This window comes from Microchirus variegatus (assembly GCF_963457635.1).
Source record: "Microchirus variegatus genome assembly, chromosome: 16".
Lineage (NCBI taxonomy): Eukaryota > Metazoa > Chordata > Actinopteri > Pleuronectiformes > Soleidae > Microchirus > Microchirus variegatus.
The window spans coordinates 23,949,340-23,967,688 of record NC_139817.1 but is presented as its reverse complement, the minus strand read 5'-3'; the positions used below and the strand labels follow the sequence as shown (position 1 = coordinate 23,967,688).

Below are 18,349 nucleotides of genomic sequence, written 5' to 3'. Positions count from 1 at the left end.
AGGATTAACTTGACTCATTCTCTCTCTGATGAGTGCAACCCCTAAAACCTTCCTTCCCCTGACCAACAGCAGCTGACCGATCAGGAAGGATAAAGCCCAGTGTGTGTAATAGTAGTTGTGTTGTACTCGGCTCCCAAAACTCTTCCTCACCCTGACTGCTTTAATATTCCTAATAAATCAGGACAGAGATTTGGTAGGTTGAGCCACATTTGCTCAGCTGCATGACTGAGTGGGCCAAATATGTTGGTACATTTCCTTCTGGTGAATCTATTCATTTATCAAATGTGAACAGGACAAAGGAATTCAGCTGTGACGTGGGTGGACACGTAGCAGGTGCAGCCAGCAGAGTGGCAGCCTGTCAGAGGCTTTGTTAGGAAGCATATAATGCATCACTAACCGTGATTATTTGGTCAAATTGTACCTTTTTCTGTAAGGTCTTAGTCATTGTGTCTCCTGATGCACAACTTGAACAATTGCAATCACAAAACTGGATACATTCTGCTTGCTTCCTGGTAACATTGTCCATTTACTGTAACATTACATTAACATTTAAAGGGATACTTCACCGATTTGAATGTGGCTTTGTATTGCTAGAATAGCAGTAGTATTTTTTTTAGAAAATGTGCTTCCCTCCCTCAGTTTTTCACTGAGTTGTAAAAAAATTTCCATTTTCAAAATGTGCCCTACTGTGATGCAAAACGCATCATTTGACTCACAGTAGGGCACATTTGGATAAGGGAAAACAGATTTTTTTTACAATTCAGGGAAAAACTGAGGGAGGGAAGCACATTTTCTAAAAAACACTACTGCTATTCTAGCAATACAAAGCCACATTCAAATCGGTGAAGTATCTCTTTAAAATTAAATTATTCACTGCTGATTATTTCCCAAATTAATAGATGAGTTCTTTGGTCCATAAAATGTGATAATTGCCAAGTGTCGAGCGGCGTTTCCTAAATTATCTCAAAATGACGAACAAACCAAAGATGATCAGGTTTGTATGTTGTGCAGTAGTTGCAGACCTCTTTAGAGACCAGGTGCAGGTTCTGATCGATACTAATTGTCCGCGTTGTGCGACTCTCAGCAGCAGGAGCGGTTCCTGAGGCACAGCGACACCGGTACCAGCCCTGCGAGCGACTGGCCCTCACCTGCCGAAGGCAGATCCGCCAAGGACAGCAGCAGCTGTGCCAGACCCAGAGCGTGGAGCGTGCGCACCTTCCAGGACTTCCTCCCTCCACTGCCACAGCTGCACAAGAAGTGGTGCAGCTGGAACTCCGCCAGTCCCTTCACCAAACTGGTGGACAGCGTCAGTACTGCAGCCCTTTGCCGCGTTTTCATACCCGCAAAAGCTGTCGTTTTAGGATCATTTCATTATTTCCAATATGAATGAGCCTGTCACAGGAAGTTAGTCCCGAAGGACCTGTTCAGACCTGGCATTAACATCCGTCCTATGTGATCCCATCGTGTGCAGAACATGTTGAATGTGTCCTCGGATCCAAACACACACGACAACCACATTTGTAGGTTGTTTGAGGATGCATGCGGCCACATTCCTGAACGTGCATGAAAGAAATCTGTCCTCAGGATTAGAGAACGCCTCCTCAGCTGACGTCCTTTGAGCAGCTGTAGTTTCACAGTATTTTCTACTCATTCAGTGCTCAGCTAATTGTAGCCAGCGACACTATCAACAGTGATCATTGCACGATTTCTTCCCCTACTGTATTTCATCTTATTACAGTTTTGTTGTCTCACTCCATATCACCAGGGACAGATTTTAATATCAGGTCTGAATGAAACCTAAAGGCAGGTTTTACACACTCAACAAATCAATTGTGCGCGTACTGGCTTATGATGCACTAAATATATCGAAGAATCCTGTAGTGTAATTATATCTGCTCACTGTGTAAAACTGTGACCGTCTCCATTGCAGACTCAATCTGGTTTGACAGCCGACTGCAGGGGAAATGACGGCAGGAAGGTCTTCTCCGAGATACACTTGGAAGCCAAGGCAGACGACAGCGCCATCTCCGACTCGTCCATGAGCAACGCCTCCTACCCGCTGACGCAGTCCGCCCAGCGCCAGCGGCGTCTCAACTCCACCAGCAACCTGAGGCGCTCGCGCTTCCCGGGCCCTTGCTTCGGCCTGCTCCCTGCGACGACAGACCCAGGAAAGGCCTCCAGGGTTCCGCAGTCCCAGGGATCCCCTTCAGAGTCCAGCTCGAGTTCTTCCTCCTCCACCCAGTGTCAAATCGAGAGCAGCCAGGCGGCGAAGAGGCGCGATTTCCCAGGCGAGTGCGATCACGTCAGCGTGCCGGTGTTCGCCATCTCTGAGGAAGAGGACCGGCAGCCTCTGGTCTCAGCCGAGCACCTGGATCAGGCATCTGCCCCGACTGCTCTGAACGGACTGCTGAGGGGGACATATGAGGGGAAGCATCCCGCAGGAGGCGCCGTCAGCCACAGCCCAATCAACCAGAGGGCAAGGCCGGAGTGGAGGCCGTGGGGGAGCCAGGCGTACGGAGGAGCGAGTCCACTCCCGTCCAGCACGCCCACCATGACCGAGTCAAACACCGTCGGTGACAACCAGCTGTGTCCGAGTCACTCGACAGCGCTGTGCAGTGTGACCAACCAGATCTGAGGTCATGTATTCTCTGAACTCTGTTAGTGCCGCATTATGAAGTATATATCCTGCTCCTTTAATTTCTGAAATAATGTTACAACTTTTGCAAATTTACTACATATTCTCCTCACTCTAGATTATTATTGTAAAGTTGTGTTTTGGACAAAGGTGGAACAATGCGCTGCTTACTAAGTCGAGGCTGAATGCAAACATACATAACTATTTTCTAAGCGAGTCCTTCATAACCATCATCTCTTAGTGTCATTTATTAACCAGTTTGATGCTTTTCATTCAATCATAATCCAATCATTACACTTTTCTTTCAGAATCTCATTCATCGTGGATTTTGCGCTGCTCCGTCAGCCTTTCTTTTTTTAACACAGGCAAATAAATGCTCTATAGTTATTATGCAAAAAAGTTTCTGCAGAGCATGAACCGTACATTATCAATGTTGGAATAGGGCACACACATACAGTATGTACTGAAACTGGGTTATAAAAAAGGGAAATCAAAAATAATGCAAACGCATAATACAGCACTAATACACGTGTGTAGAAAGAAGAGAGGACTAGCAATCACAAGAGTATTTAAAAAATGTCAAGTTTCAATAAAGGTTGTGTCATTTACATGTTTCGTCCTTGGTTTGATTACCAGCAGGAACTTCTGACATTAAACATTAAAACACACACATACAAACGAATAGATTAAAGCGAGATTTGTTGCGTTTATGTGCATGAGCGTTGATTTCGCTCGGTAATTATGCAGATGCAGTCATTTAAAATGTCTTATTACTATCATTAATATATTAATATCACAGATTTGAGTGTCGACCATGACTGGCTTCTTACCTGGTTGTGATCAGGGATCGGCTAGTTGTGATGTCACAATATCCTGTACCATACCTGCACGTCATAAACTCAGATTTCAGGTGAGCACAGAGAAATGTGAAAAACAGTCAAACTGCAAAAGTATGAGGCTCAAACATTGAGGGAAAAAAAAAAAGACAAAAAGTCAATTCTACTGCTATATCTGTATTTAATCTGTCAGATCAGTTCCATTTCAAAGACATCTTTAGCATTGCTAATACAATACACAGGGTAAATAAGCATTTATCAAACGTAAGTTCTCAACAGTTGTTGCATGGGCCTAGTGCTGCTACTCTATAGTGGATTATAGTCCAGACTAATTGTTCAAACGGTTGCTTTGCATACACGATCACCGCACATCAGCTTTGAAACCGACGTGACTCTGATGCCCGTTCAGTCTCCCACACGCCTGGAAGCTGAGATGAGGTAGAACGAAACCTGCCTCTTCCGCACTTCTGCCGAGCAGCTTGATCCACACACGCGGCGAGTAAATATTTGCCTCAACATACAACATAACCCCGTGCATAACATCCCACCCCAGGGGAGAATGCAAAGCACTGGCTCCAAAGCCTCTTTAATTCCAATCCGTGATTGGAGCGGCTGGAGGCTGCTGTTGGCTTAGGGTGCCCAGATCTCCTGGAGGGAATAATTAAAATCTAGCCACTCTGTAGGGGGATCGACCAGGCTTGTGCTGAGGGCCTGAGCCGCTAAGGAATGCCAATGTGAACCCACCATGACTGAGGGGGGGAAATAAAATACACCTAAACCACCATGCTAACCCCACAAATAAACTAAGGAGCTCAGGCTGAGGCCAGGAAAGTGCCCATTCATAAACCAAGACTTAGAAATGAAATTATGAGGAGCTCAATTCCAAAACAACACAGTGCATCAATGTCTCTATGGCTGATGTTTTACGAATGCTATGCTACAAATGCTATTAATAGTATCTTCCAAAAAAAAGCATCTATTTATATGATTAAAAATCTGATTAGACATTGAAGGAATTTTGACCTCCCATACAGTGATTATAGACGCTTCTTCTTCCAGGATGTTTGTTTCAAACTGTGTACACTTTAAAGAAAATAACTCTTTAAATGTGTGATGAGACACATTATGTGCAAATACCTTAAGAGTCGTATAGACAATACAGACACATTGAGCAATAAAATACTTTTTTTTTTTTTTTAAAACAAACATTTACGTGTAAAACTACACACACACACCGATACGAGCCGAGGCCTGAATTTAGCATTCGTCCTCAACTATTCTTCATGTTCACCAACATTTTCTGTACACAAACGGTAAACCCTACAAAAAATAAAGAAAGCCGAGTGGAGACCAAAATGACATCCTTGCGTTTCAATTTACAACCAAGTAGTAAAAACAAAACACGGGAAGAGAAACCCCCTGATTTGTCGCGTCTACATCAAAACTGGTTGTGTATGTTTGCATGGTGGAGACTTACCGACACCTGGGTCACAGACGAGACGACGTCAGATTTAAAATGACGATGTCCAGTGACACAGAGCCTCTGAAAGCAACAAAACAGCAGCTCTGCAAACTTGAGAAAAATCCCTTTTTAATCTAGATTTAAAGGTGCCATATGTAAGAATGTGGCCAAAAACCGTTACTACATTCAAATTCAAATTCTAAATACCGAGGTCTTTTAGGTTTTGTTTTCTGACGTAACTGGCAACCCGTGGTAGCTGAGACTCTACTGACTGCAATGATTGGTCGATGTCGGTAGGTGGCGCCGCATGCAAAAACATGAATTCAATATTCAATATTTTTAATGCAAATATTTTGTCTGTACTGTTGTTGTTGGTGAGTTCAGTTTGTTATATGAACATTATTCCTGAGTTTCTGTGACATATTAGGAGGATTTTATGGCCAGTTGCTTTAGATTTATTACATAATGCACCTTTAATCTCACTAAATTCAATACACTGATCTACTAAAGTCTCAAACTAACAGAAACTGAACAAACGTATATCAAAATGAACTTGAGGCGAGCTATGACATAGTGTATGTAATTAAAACCTAATTAACAACATACACGGTTGTTGTTGTTGTATTGGCACAGTTCCCTAAACTGTTGTTTTATGAAAACACTCACAAACGAGCATCAGCTTCGTGGCATTCTAACCATCCCTGGTTGCTCGAAGTGCGCTCTATCCTTTCTTCTCTTAGGTCGTCATGGAACAAACGCATTTCCCTCACAGCTAAGCCCTTACTACAAAGTTCTAAGAAAAACGTCCTCGTCTAAATGACTTTAATCACCTTGGAGATGATTATCCAGAGCAAAGCATACAAAAGAGGCCCCCGTGCCCTCTGACAGTATTACAACACATCGATTCCATTCCCACAGACATGAAATCCCTTGCAAATATCACATGGGATTAAAAAATCTACCCTAGTTTTCGTGAGGAGCTTTAACGTGGCTTTACAAAACAGGAGTAGACCATCAGAGGTGAGACCGGGGGCTTTGAAGCTCTGATAGTTGGAGTACTATAGTAGTGCTATATTACGCATCGCTTTACTTTCACTCTAATTATTATCAGAAGAAGAAAAATCCTTACAGAGTTGACAACTATAAATACATACAGTACATGGCCATTCTCCATCCTGATTGCCTCGGTTGCTCTTAATGTCTTTACGTCACACAGGCTGGAAATCAAACATACCAGGAAAACACATTTTTCAACACCAACTCAAACAAATAAATTAAAACCATGCTTGATTACCCGGTAAGTTTATACTTATTCATGAGCCACAATCTGAGCCCAGTCAGGTCGTAACTCCCTGCACCGTGAACTTAAAAAGGATAAATGTGAATGTGCATAGCATTGTTTCACACAGCCCCGTGTCGAGTGAGACACCGGTCACTACTGTAAATGCATAATGATTGTTGTGTCAGCGTTAGGTTATTGCATAACATCTGGAAGGCAGTGAGCTACGATTGACGCGAGGAAAGGTAACAAAATCATATCTGATGTCCAACGCATGAGGAGCTCCATCGTCATAACCACACCTCTGCTCGGTCAGTTCTTGAAACGCGTCTGCTCGCATATGTGGTTGAATTTTCTGAAAGACAAACGGAAGAGAGGGGAAAAAAAAACATCAACGAGGTGTTTGAACGTAAAACAACAAACATCTAAGACGCATGTGTCAAACTCAAAACCACACACGTCATTTTATGTGTCCCGCGAGGTCTATGCTGCTTTAATGCTCGTGTTGACCATAAACTACATTTCCCACAACGCATGAAGTCACGGCATCCCGCCACTAGATTGCAGTGCATCATTGAATATGCATCATGCGATGAGTGAAATTGAGATTGAAATATCCACAAATGATCATGATGACCAAAATATCCAGGAAGAGAAAGATTGATGCAGATGGAAGGCAGCTTCAAGAATGATGGGAAGGCAAATACATGTTTGTGCTTCAAGGAGAAAAAGCGGTATGTCTTCTGTGTTATGAGGCGGTGTCGGTCGTCAAAGAGCACGATCTACGTCGGCGTTTGACAGCCCTGATCTAAGAGGTGAGATGATGATACCCTTCTTCTGGTCCTCAAACAGCAGCACAAGGACCTGTAATTACCACACTTATACAAGGACTCCTTCTAGTGGTGAAATAAGTGAACTACAACGATGCATTGGGCTGCTGCTCCACATCTCCCATCATGTTAAGTGTGTACGTTTAGAACTATTCTACAATTTAGGTCTGAACATATACATATATATACACACACACACATATACATACATACACATGTACACACACATATGTATGTGTATATATATACATATACACACACATCCGTGTGTTTATATACACATATATATATACACACACACACACACATATACATATATATACACACACACATATACATATATATATATATAGTGTAAAAAAAAAAATGGTGTGTCTCTGATTCTATTTAACAACCAAGTCATTATTTTAATAATACTGACATCTTTCCACCATTTAAGCATAAGGTGATGGGCATTGCATCATTTACGATGGATAATAAAACCAGAGGGATGGGTTCATTGTTTACTGGTCACTGTGGCTATTGGTAAACAAATAGAGCATCAAATAAGAAAACATTTTTGTTGTTTATTCAGCACAAGAAAAAAAAGGTGAATATAATAAAACTATTATGAGGGAACATTGACACAGACTACCGGTGTTGCAATTCCCTCACATTCAAGGACAAAATGTGCTGACACGGCTTAAGATGGGAGGGCAAAATTTGTAAGAGCCGCTTCGCCCAATGGCGTCCACGTTTGTTCTGTGTAGTCTACGTACATCAAGCAATGCAGGGCATGGAACAGTAGGTGGCGTCGCAACAGACAAGGGAGACATTTAGCTAGCCATCATCTTCTTTTTTGCACAAATGTCAAGCACTTTCAATGATTCATGACTATTTTAGGCCTTTTTATAATTCACAAACTTTAAAAGGTTTTACACTATATGGTGCATAATAAGACTTACACTGCATGATGGGCCTTCACCTGCGTACGACAGTTGCGTCCCCAGTAACAGTCGGGACGAGATGTTACAGCAGCTGAGGAAAGAACATAAAAAAACAACAAAAAAGTTAGTACATGGAACAAAAAACTGTAACCTGTTTTTGTCGTTTCTGAGTAGACTAAAAAAAAAAAAAACAATCTTGGTGTGTCTGACCTGGCAGTTCAGATGGAGGGATGTTCTGTCTGTACTGGTAGGCCAGCTCTTTGAACGCTCGCAGGCCGCAGCATAAGCACATGATGGTATTGGCAGAGATTCTGCAATCTGACACAGAGAGGACAAAAGCACAGCAATCAGGGTTTTTTTGTACGTGGTAATGTGAACTGTGCTTATCGTACGCCCTAAACTGCAGTGAATCTTCCAAACGCATGTGTTAATGTAACTGGCAGCTTTGTTAGGTTGTGGTTTAAACCCTGTGTGTGTGTTGCAATTGTTTTCTCCTGGGTGGAAACACCGCCCCCCCCACCCTTTGTTGCGTGTCATGCATAAGCTGCTACTTTACAACCTGTTGTAAATCAACTCGCCACAACAACGTAATGGAATACAGCAGATAGTGGCAGCAATGCCAGCGGAGAAACATTTTTTGGAAGGCATTGTTGCTTGTTCATTAGATGGGTTGGCATACCGCCATTTTTATCACTTAAACGATGATCCTTTTAAGGCGTTTGACTAATTGGTAACTGGTATTTTGTTCGAGCGTTCTGTGACATTTACATTTGTTTATACAAAGGAGCTGTGAAGCATCTGTTCAGGACTCCTCCTCATCCTTGTCAACAAAGGGCTGTTACAAGGAACATCTAAGCACTCACCTGTCAGATGGTAGTTATGCTGCAAACCCTGCAGAGCCTCCTGAAGAACATCCCTCCATGACTTCCCTTTGGAGGACAGGTGGTTCTGGTGGAGGGAAGGAAACACAAATAAATGCATATTAACATTTCACATGACGGCGAGCACAGCTGTGTATTTCAAGGATCTCTTTCAGTCATACAGCATTTCAGTGGACTAATTTTCAAGGGGAAATGTATTCAACATAAACGAATCCATCGGTTCTGTTTTACTTTAACACCCTCACACTCACACACAGGAACATTTATACATGCCTTATATACATGTGGCAGTTACTCAACCGTTCCGTAGAAGTTGTAATGACTTATATGTGCACAAAGCTGAATTTCTCTGCTTTCTGGTATCCATCCATCATCACATGAGGCTCACAGTGGGTTCTGTGCCCATCTCAGCAGACGACAAAGGGCGAAAGGCAGGGTCACACCCTAGGCAGATCGCCAGTTCATAGTTTTTGAATTTTCTAGATATCACAACGGTCTAGGAGTTACGGGTTCAACAAGCACTTTTTAATGGAGATAACTCAGAATGGAGCTTGTCCCGTAAGATTACACTGCAGCCATTGCTGCATGTCCTGATGTACTGGACCAATTATGAAACGATTTGTAAGTACTATTCACATACACACCAGCACTTATAAACATAGGGCCCTGGTCGAAAAATACTGGAATTCCCCTTTAATTCCTTATGGTCAAAATACCATAAGGATGAAACACCATAGCAGTTCAATCACCCTGCCAAAACAGCTCTGTTCAGCCAAAGAGGCTAATGGGAGCTAACAGCAGTTAGCATTTGGAAAAGTGATCATTTGCAGGCTCTAGCAGGCACATTGCTATCATATATAACATGTATCCACTGGACAGATAAATCCTCTGAGGCTGGAAGTTTGTGTAGAACTCTGTGCTGCACTGTGGAGCCAAGGATAGAACTTTTCACAGCCTTCGCAGACTTTCCGGTTTTCGGATACCGTTACCCTCGCCAGCACTCTCGCGTGTTTTACAGACAAAGTGCAACAATTCCAGGAACTTAGCGTCTTGTGACGTCCCAATGAGCGCAGAAGTCAACCTGGTGTGTTTTATCTCCTGTACTTGGACTGAGGAGGACCACAAAAACATGAGTGAGTCATCATTTTTCACACTTTGGCGACTGGTAGGGCAAAAAGTTGATTTTGCATAATGCGTACATGTGACTATAATAACATATCATACAATACAACATCTAAATTGGGTCCATCTTACCTGAAGGATCTCCGATTCATAGTTATTGTTGTTCAGCACTCCGTCCAAACACTTGTCCGTCAGATTGAGCTCTGCAAAAAGGAATGTTTTCAACTACCAAAACATCTATGCTTTTCTATTCATTCATAAAGGACAACAATCTTCTTTTAAAAACAGAAAATGCTTTTCTTTGACACAATTGAAAACAACTTGGACCTCGATTTTAGAGAATATACCAGCGGAAACAGAGCCACACCTGCTGAACAGATACATACATACTAACAATAAGGGTAAGAGTTGAGAGTTGCTCTGCTGAAAGTGATACGTACCAGTGAATCGAGCCAAGCAGCCTTGACAGCGAAGCCCCTGGCAGCCCCAGTACATATGACAGAAAGGTAGCTGGCACAGCATACCTGCCAACACATACACACCATGAATATGAGGTGTATAATGTAGTTAGTGCAAAAATCTATCCATGAATGAGAATGAAAGGCAAAATTGTACCATTACGGTCATGTGATTTGTACAACTGAATTTATGAATTTAAGACTGTAGTGTGTCATTTTATCATTTTACCCTGGTACCATAAGAAATAAAATGGAAAATACAGCTTAACATGTTATAGGGAGCACTCACATTGTTGAGGAGGGACCTGCTGGCTGATCTGCTCCGTGTGTCTGTCTGGCATCGGCGAGAGGCAGCAGGTGCAGAGGACATGGCAGCCCTGAGGGGGGCAGCAGAACTCCTGAGGAGCTGCAGACAAGTCATGAAGTGGGCGGAGACGCTTTCAGACAGGTGCCAAGATGTGGACAGCGCAATCGACAGTTCTTGTGGCGTTAAGTGAAAAGATTACGGGTGAATTCCAATTCATTGCTTAACCCTCAATCTCAAAAATGCTCCCTCCCTCTAGTGCAAGTGCTGTCCCGATTCTCAGAAAAATTAAGTTGAGGGGCGAGTTTAAGGGCTGTATCGCCCTCAATGTTGAGATTTTCCGAGACCACCCTTGGGAGCAAGGGCTACCCAGAATGCATTGCGTGTTTTCACATAACAAAGACGCCGAAAGCAGCGAAACGAGTACGCTACAAATTAAGTATTTTCTTTGTTAATAGAGATATAAAAATTATGAAAACCATTGTATTATCTTAGTTTAGGCCCATATTATGGATTACTGACGTCATTGTTGGGTAACATTTATTTTTATTTTACGATCTTTTGTCAATAGCCGGCCGGTGCGCACACGCAATCGTTCGCTATGGTTTACTTTTCAATAAGCCGTGGTGTGTGGTAACTGTCAGCTGAATATGTCCGTGGTTGTGGTATTTGTATGAGTATCATCTTATAACTAACTGACAACCTAAAAACTTGACTGACAAATGGATCGTAATAAATAATCCTGAAAATGTGTTCTTCTTCTTCTTCTTCTTTGGAGTTGACAGACTGGACGCAGCTTTCGTGTTATTCTGCCCCCTACAGTCTGAAGACGTATCTGCATTTAAGGGGTGTCCCATTTCTAAGTGACAAAATAACCCTCAACACTTGGTTTTGAGGCCAGTTAAGATTAAGGGTTGAGCTTGAGGGTTAAGATAGGAATTGGCCCTTATTTTGGCGAGTAACCTTTTCTATCTGCTCAGTCATAATCACCTGAGGGGACATCAGAGGATGTTGAAGGCTGCTCCACTGCAGACTTGGCAGACCCTTCCTCAGTTGCTGGTTTGGGTGGAGCAGGTGTAGGTGGAGGAACTACCCCAGCAAACCAGTAGTTTGATCCTGTAGGAAACAGCACCTGACTGACCTCACCCCTGTAGCCAGGACACTGTCGGCACAGCACAAGAGGCTGACTAAAAAGCACAAAAATAAAAAGGGGAAAATCACCGATCACACGTTTTTATTTACGAAATTATAGATTTTTAATATCAGCCTTATTAGGACACATGATTGGAAATATTGTTTCCTACAATAATTTTTACCTTATATCAGAGGAGTCACTGTCATTGTCAGAGAGCTCATAGAGGTAATCCGAACTGCCCTCCTCATCGGAGAACGAGCGCTCCACTTTTGGCTGCAACATGTCCTGAGTTATCTTGTTACGGCCGTCCATGCTCTTCAGATCCTCCTTACTGCGACACTTTTCTGCAGGACAGAAAGGGACAAAAATACGAGCAAAATTTATATCACGAGACCAACATTTGTCTTCTTGACACAGATGGAAGAATACATGTTGTTCGCTGCCAGTTAGTGCTTTCATTTTCTCTTTTTCAGTGACGAATACAGACTACTCCATCTGCTTGGAAGGAAATCCGTTTCCTCTCACATAGGAGAACAATGTACATGCTACGTTGTTTGTTGGCTGTAATTGATCCGGTGTGTGCAACTGCAGTATTTAACCCCTGACACATCAACTGAGGCTGCATTGTTGTTGTCCGTGAGTCGGCCCTCTAGGCTTAAAGGGATAGTTCGGAATTTTGGACATAAGACCTATTATCCAACTCAGCTGGTGTGATGGAGACGTCTGGAGACGTTTTCAAGAAATTTCATTCAGTTCTTCTAGTTGCCGAGTTCGCTGATGCTATGGCTAGCGCAAGTCAATGATACAGGTTAGCATGGTATTAAAAACACTCATACCGACTCCACAGTGCACCCGAGGCAAATCGATTGTAACGGCAGACTATCGATGTACATATCTGTGTTGATAGAATAATATTTAAAACAAAACTAAAGTCGCATCGCATGAATTTTTGAGGGACTACTTTCTCAGCACTATACTTCTGGCAGCGGAATCAGTCCACCGCTGCCGGAAGTATGACGCGCTGCTGCTGCTGCTGAGACATAAATCCTTCAAATTGCAAGGTTGGTTTTATTTCAAACATTCTATCAACACAGATATGTACATCGATAGTCTGCCGTTACAACTGATTTACCTCGGGTGCACTGTGGAGTCGGTATGAGTGTTTTTAATGCCATGCTAGCAGGTACCATTGACTTGCGCTAGCCATAGCATCAGCGAACTCGGCAACTAGAAGAACTGAATGAAATTTCTTGAAAACGTCTCCAGACGTCTCCATCACACCTGCTGAGTTGGAAAATAGGTCTTATGTCCAAAATTCCGAACTACCACTTTAAGAAACTTTTGAAATGATCTGTTCAAACCTGGATGCTGGATGAGGTAGGCCTCTACAAGGTTGTTGAGCATGTGGTTCTTGCGTATCCTCTCCACAGGACACCGGCAGGTGGGGCAAAGTGAAGAACGCTCCATCCAGCCCGAGTAGCAGGCAGCACAGAAGACGTGCATGCAAGGCTGCAAACTGAAGCAAAGACAACACTTTCAGAATTTAACGCAAACGTCCCTTCACGTCCCTAAAACATTGATATAATAACCAGCGAGATTTTACCTGACACAGTCGTGCAACAGGTCCTGACAAATAACACACGTCAGAGTCTCCTCCATTTTGTCCGTTTTTATTGATTCCATGCGAGGTTTGGATGCAACACTTCCCTTAATAGCACTGGCAACTTCTGAACTGGCATCATGACTGTAATCTGTAAAACACAAACACTGTATATTACACGACACACCAAGTCTTCTGGTTTGACACACAGAAACCAGGCTAATGAGTTGTATGTATTTATGGTTGAAACAAAAGCTCTAAAAGTCTTAAAAGAGTTTAAACTAATGTGAAAAGTAATTGGAAGATTCCCCAAAATCCCCAACAACTAACCATTATCTTTTTTCCTCCGCTTGCTTTCTGGCTCCAAGTTGTGCAGGTCCTCTTTAGTTTGGTCTGATAAAGCAGATGCACAGACAGAGGTCAAGTTATGGTGTTAATACTTAGTAGTACATTGGTGTGGAAGAATTTAATTGATATAGCTCAGAAAAAGGGATTGGTCATTGGTCATCACAGTAGTCGGGGAAGACTAGTTAAAGTAGATATAAATTCTGATATAAAACAATTTCTCAACTCGTACAACAAACAGCACTCCTCAAACAGTCCCATCAAGATCTCACATTTCCTGTTTGTAGTCATTTTTTAATCAATGGAAAGTCAGTAGAAAATGAATGATCTGCCCTCTTGTGGTCTCAGGAGACTATTGCGTCTAAGAGCTCAGTCGACCACCAGCCTTTGCATCTTGTATCCATCATTTCTGTCACTTTTATTGATATGGCTGTATCTGTATCACATTGACAGAGGCTTGTGTAACAGAGAGAGCAGTAATGTTTAGTACATTTGTAGTTTTTTAAAAATATAATATTGTGGTTGCACAACACATAATCATGGGATGTTTGATAAATGTTTCTTTTAAGCTGCTCTTGACTCAGCAGCACAGTATGATACTGTATATTCATGTACAATAGCTTGGTAATGTATTGATGTATAGCTACAACACACGGGGGGGCAGTGAATTAAGGAGCTGGTTCCACACTTCTGTAATACGATAACAATAGCATTCAAGACAAAACACAGGAAGAAAAACAAAACACAAAGACCATTTACTTCATCATCAAGCAAATACTGTATATTGAACACAGGGCGGGAGTGTGGTGCCAGAATCTGACTCAGCTAAGCTGTATCTCATTGTCAGCTCACTGTGTGGGCAAATAATCAGAGCAGCATAGAGTCTCTAAAAAGGGGAAGTGAGTCATAGTGGGATTTTGTGAAGAAGAAAAAAACATAATTAATCTCTGCCTTTCTGTTTCTCAACATCCAGCAAATCCATATCTATTAGAGAGACTATCTGACATTATTTTGTTTATTACAAACAAGTATAATTTGAATAAATGTCTTATATGTGTTAAATGTGTAATATGACAGTTAAATGTTCATCAACAGCTCATCTTTAATCAGAGTCATAGCAGAGAACCTACCAGAGGCAGAAGAGGCTGCCGTTGCAATGAGTCCAGAAGGGAGAGGGCCCTCGATACAGAAGTTAGAAGCTGAGGTGGAGGGTTGAGGTTCTTCCTGGACTGGATTACAAGGAGCCTTTGTGAGCATTACTGGCTGCACAGAGAGCAACATGTCTGAAGCTGGAACAGGAGCAGGACTGTGGGCCGATCTCTCCATGTCTGAAGGTCAGATGAAGAGCAGCGGGGAGTCAGTCAGGCATTAGTGAAGTTGAATAAAGGTGGTTGAAGTGAGCTAAAGAAAGTATCAGACTACTTACCATAATTAGGTTGTGAAATAACAGACTCTGTTTTGATTGAGTGGTAAACATAAGCAATATCTACATGGTGACAGGAGAGAAGGTTGTCAAATTGTATGCCTTTTAAACTCATATCTGTTGTTATTGTCATTGCTAAGAATATGAACTGCTTACTTTGTTCTGGTTCACTTTTCCTGTAAACAAAGTAGATGACGTCACCATTCTGCAGCATGTGAGTTTGCTTCTTGACCAGTTTGGACATGTTAATCACTGTGCCGTTCGTGCTACAAAAACAAAAAAAAAGGTTAATTATGTGTCACTATACACTTTAAAGATTTGTTTTGTTTGCTGTAAACACTCAAAGAGATATGTCTTCTAACTTCTAAATCAATAGCGGCGCACAGACCTTGCATTATTTAGCTCAATCAATTAGTATGCACCTTAATCCACTGGGAAGTTAATTAACACATGATGCGTAACACTTATGAATTGCACTTTGGTAAACATGCACACAGTACCTCATGTCTTCAAGCCACACCAGCCCTGAGCTTTCATCTTGCACAATTTTGCAGTGTTCCCCTGAGACCAGTTTGCTGGCTGGAAATGACAGATAACATCCTGGCAACAAAATAATAACACCACATGAAAACAATTGCAAATAAGAGTGGTTACTGAAGCTCTGCTTACTCTGTTTTTCCCTTGTCAAGCTGTTTATTCACCTCTCCCTGTTAAAATATGCATCCGACTACAACATGTTTGTATGTTGATTTCATAATTTCCCCTCCCAAAACAAACTCGCGGCTGATAAACTGACACCGCTCTACATTTCCAGCCTAGTAAATCAAATTAAATACATGACAATTAAAGCTGGCACTATAGAGATTCACCTGAAAGCATGTTGCCATTATATTAGACCCATCAATGCCCAGACATAAGCTATAAGCAAACCAATTAATGCTGGTTGCTTTGCATTGCAAAAAAGCAGACCTTCAAAAGGCTCTCAACAAAGCAGACACTGGGGGGAATATAGGACTAACTTTCTCTTAAGCAACACCCATACAAAAAAAATCTACTTAATATTCCACACACATGTTCTCAATGGACGCCTTTTGTTATCATCACAAGGGGCTGTCTAAGTTTGGTGCACTAAAAAAAGGCTTTGTGTTTTCAAGGGGGAGGTTTGTAAAGGCTCCAGACACTGACAGCAGACACTATGCTGCAGACGTGGTTGAGTTTTGTTTGGGGTGGTGGGGGGGGGTTACACAGCACTCTGGGTGTGTTTTAAAGCAGTTTGACATATGAATAGTTTTATGAAATAAGACATACAGTGCGTCTTTAAATATGTATAACATTATACACAAGCAAACTAACTGACCTGTTTTTCTGCCCACTGTGCATTCCTTGCTGAAAAGCAGGACAGTTTCACTGGAGTCGACTTTGACCAGCTTCCCCCATGGACGTCCTCTCCTACAGCTGTCCATCTCTCGCTTCTGTGAGAAATGATAAGAGAAAATGTACTCAAAGGTCTGAATTACATACTGCAGTCAACAAGATCAGACATTTATGCGTGGTGGTGTTTGTGGAAAAAATGTATTGCGTCAATAATCCATTTTAAATGGTTATCATGGCAGATGGAACTAGAGGTGAAACGATAAATAGATGAATCGATTACTAAATTAATCGGCAACTATTTTGATAATCGATTAATCGGTTTGAAGCTTTTTTCATGATTAAAACAAGATTTCTGATTGTTTTAGCTTCTTAAATGTGAATGTTTTCTTGGTTTCTTTGCTCCACATAACAAAGAAATCAATAAAACTGAATCATTTTGGTTTGTGAACATTTTCTGACATTTTCTGGACCAACCGATTCATCGATTAATCGAGAAAATAATCAACAGATTAATCGATTACGAAAATAATCGTTAGTTGCAGCTCTAGATGGAACTTATTTTATACTTGCTGTTGTAATTTAATACATAATATGCAGTTACATTTCATGAGAAATGTAAAAATTAATTTAAAATGTCTTAGACCAAAAACACTGACATCATTACACTTAATTGGTCTAGTCCAGCAAGTTGTTTTAATATTATTAATTTAATATCACCTATCGGTGGATATTTGGTGTATTAAATATGCCGAATTCACAAGTGTATTTGACGAATCCAGAAACAATTATGAGTAACGTTCTGAAAAACTGCATTCACTGAAAAAATCCCCGAACACATAAAAGTTGGGGAGTTTCCAACGAAGTTTTGTTAAAGAAGCCAGTGGAGTAAAGTCTGCCACCCAGACCTCACTGAGCTTGGCTTTCTCTGAACCAATACTGTGATTTTGTCGTGTAATAAATCGGAAAACACCGAGTTTTATAACCGTAAGATAACAGTTCAGCATAAAATAGCATCGGTATTTATGAGTGGAGCCGTTCACGTAAACACACACAACTTCGCTCAATAATAACACTAAGCTAGCGCGACTGCTAACATTAGCAACGCACCGTAGCAAGTATCCGACATACCCAACGGGGAGAAAACAGCGACCGCGGGGGGTGAAATGCGACGTTGTTATTTGTGTCGGGTGTGAAACGCTTCGTTTACCGTCAAAAGATGAGTTCGTTGCCCCAGTAGCTGAGAGTACGGCCACCTCTTCTCCTCATGTTCCAGGCTATGCGAACAAGATGCACTCACTTCCTGCCAAAGAGCTCAGGGTTGACAATATCAGCTGATGGAGGAGGGGCAGCAAAAGTTCATGTGCTGAAGCTGAAGCTGAGGCTGAAGCTGAAGCTGCGAGGGGAACAAACCGAGCAAAAGCATCATCCTCATCCTCCTGCACACGACCGTGACACCTGCTAATGCAGCAGGTGTTCGTTAAAAGATCATCATTATAAGAAACAATATCCAGTCTTGTATAATGTGCCTTAAAGTATCATACCAGAAAATTACTTTGGTAGAAGTTGAAATCACTTTTTTATAATATTACTTTATAAGTCCTTCAACAACCACGGTGAAATTACACTGAATAATAATATATTAAAGGTGCATTATGTAATAAATATAAAGCAACTGGCCGTAAAATCCTCCTAACATGTCACAGAGACTCAGGAATAATGTTCATATAACAAACTGAACT

At 41.8% G+C, this 18,349-nt stretch overlaps 1 protein-coding gene across 2 annotated transcripts; it reads right to left on the bottom strand.

Annotated features, from left to right (window-relative positions):
• Positions 1-3,645: 3,645 nt before the first annotated feature.
• On the bottom strand, positions 3,646-17,906 carry chfr (checkpoint with forkhead and ring finger domains, E3 ubiquitin protein ligase). Of its 2 annotated transcripts, XM_083903094.1 has the most exons (18): positions 17,818-17,906; positions 16,594-16,708; positions 15,737-15,836; positions 15,393-15,502; positions 15,240-15,299; positions 14,944-15,141; positions 13,799-13,861; positions 13,472-13,619; positions 13,230-13,384; positions 12,050-12,212; positions 11,724-11,920; positions 10,719-10,835; positions 10,412-10,495; positions 10,104-10,174; positions 8,832-8,916; positions 8,179-8,286; positions 7,987-8,059; positions 3,646-6,567 (listed from the first exon to the last, which is right to left on the bottom strand). In XM_083903094.1, the coding sequence occupies exons 2-18, from the start codon at positions 16,697-16,699 to the stop codon at positions 6,525-6,527; spliced, it is 1,881 nt and encodes a 626-aa protein (XP_083759220.1). In that variant the 5' UTR covers positions 16,700-16,708; positions 17,818-17,906; the 3' UTR covers positions 3,646-6,524. The 2 variants fall into 2 exon arrangements, with proteins under 2 accessions (XP_083759220.1, XP_083759219.1); XM_083903093.1 differs by lacking the exons at positions 3,646-6,567; positions 7,987-8,059; positions 8,179-8,286; positions 8,832-8,916 and adding an exon at positions 8,965-9,958.
• Between the last annotated feature and the right edge of the window lie 443 nt (positions 17,907-18,349).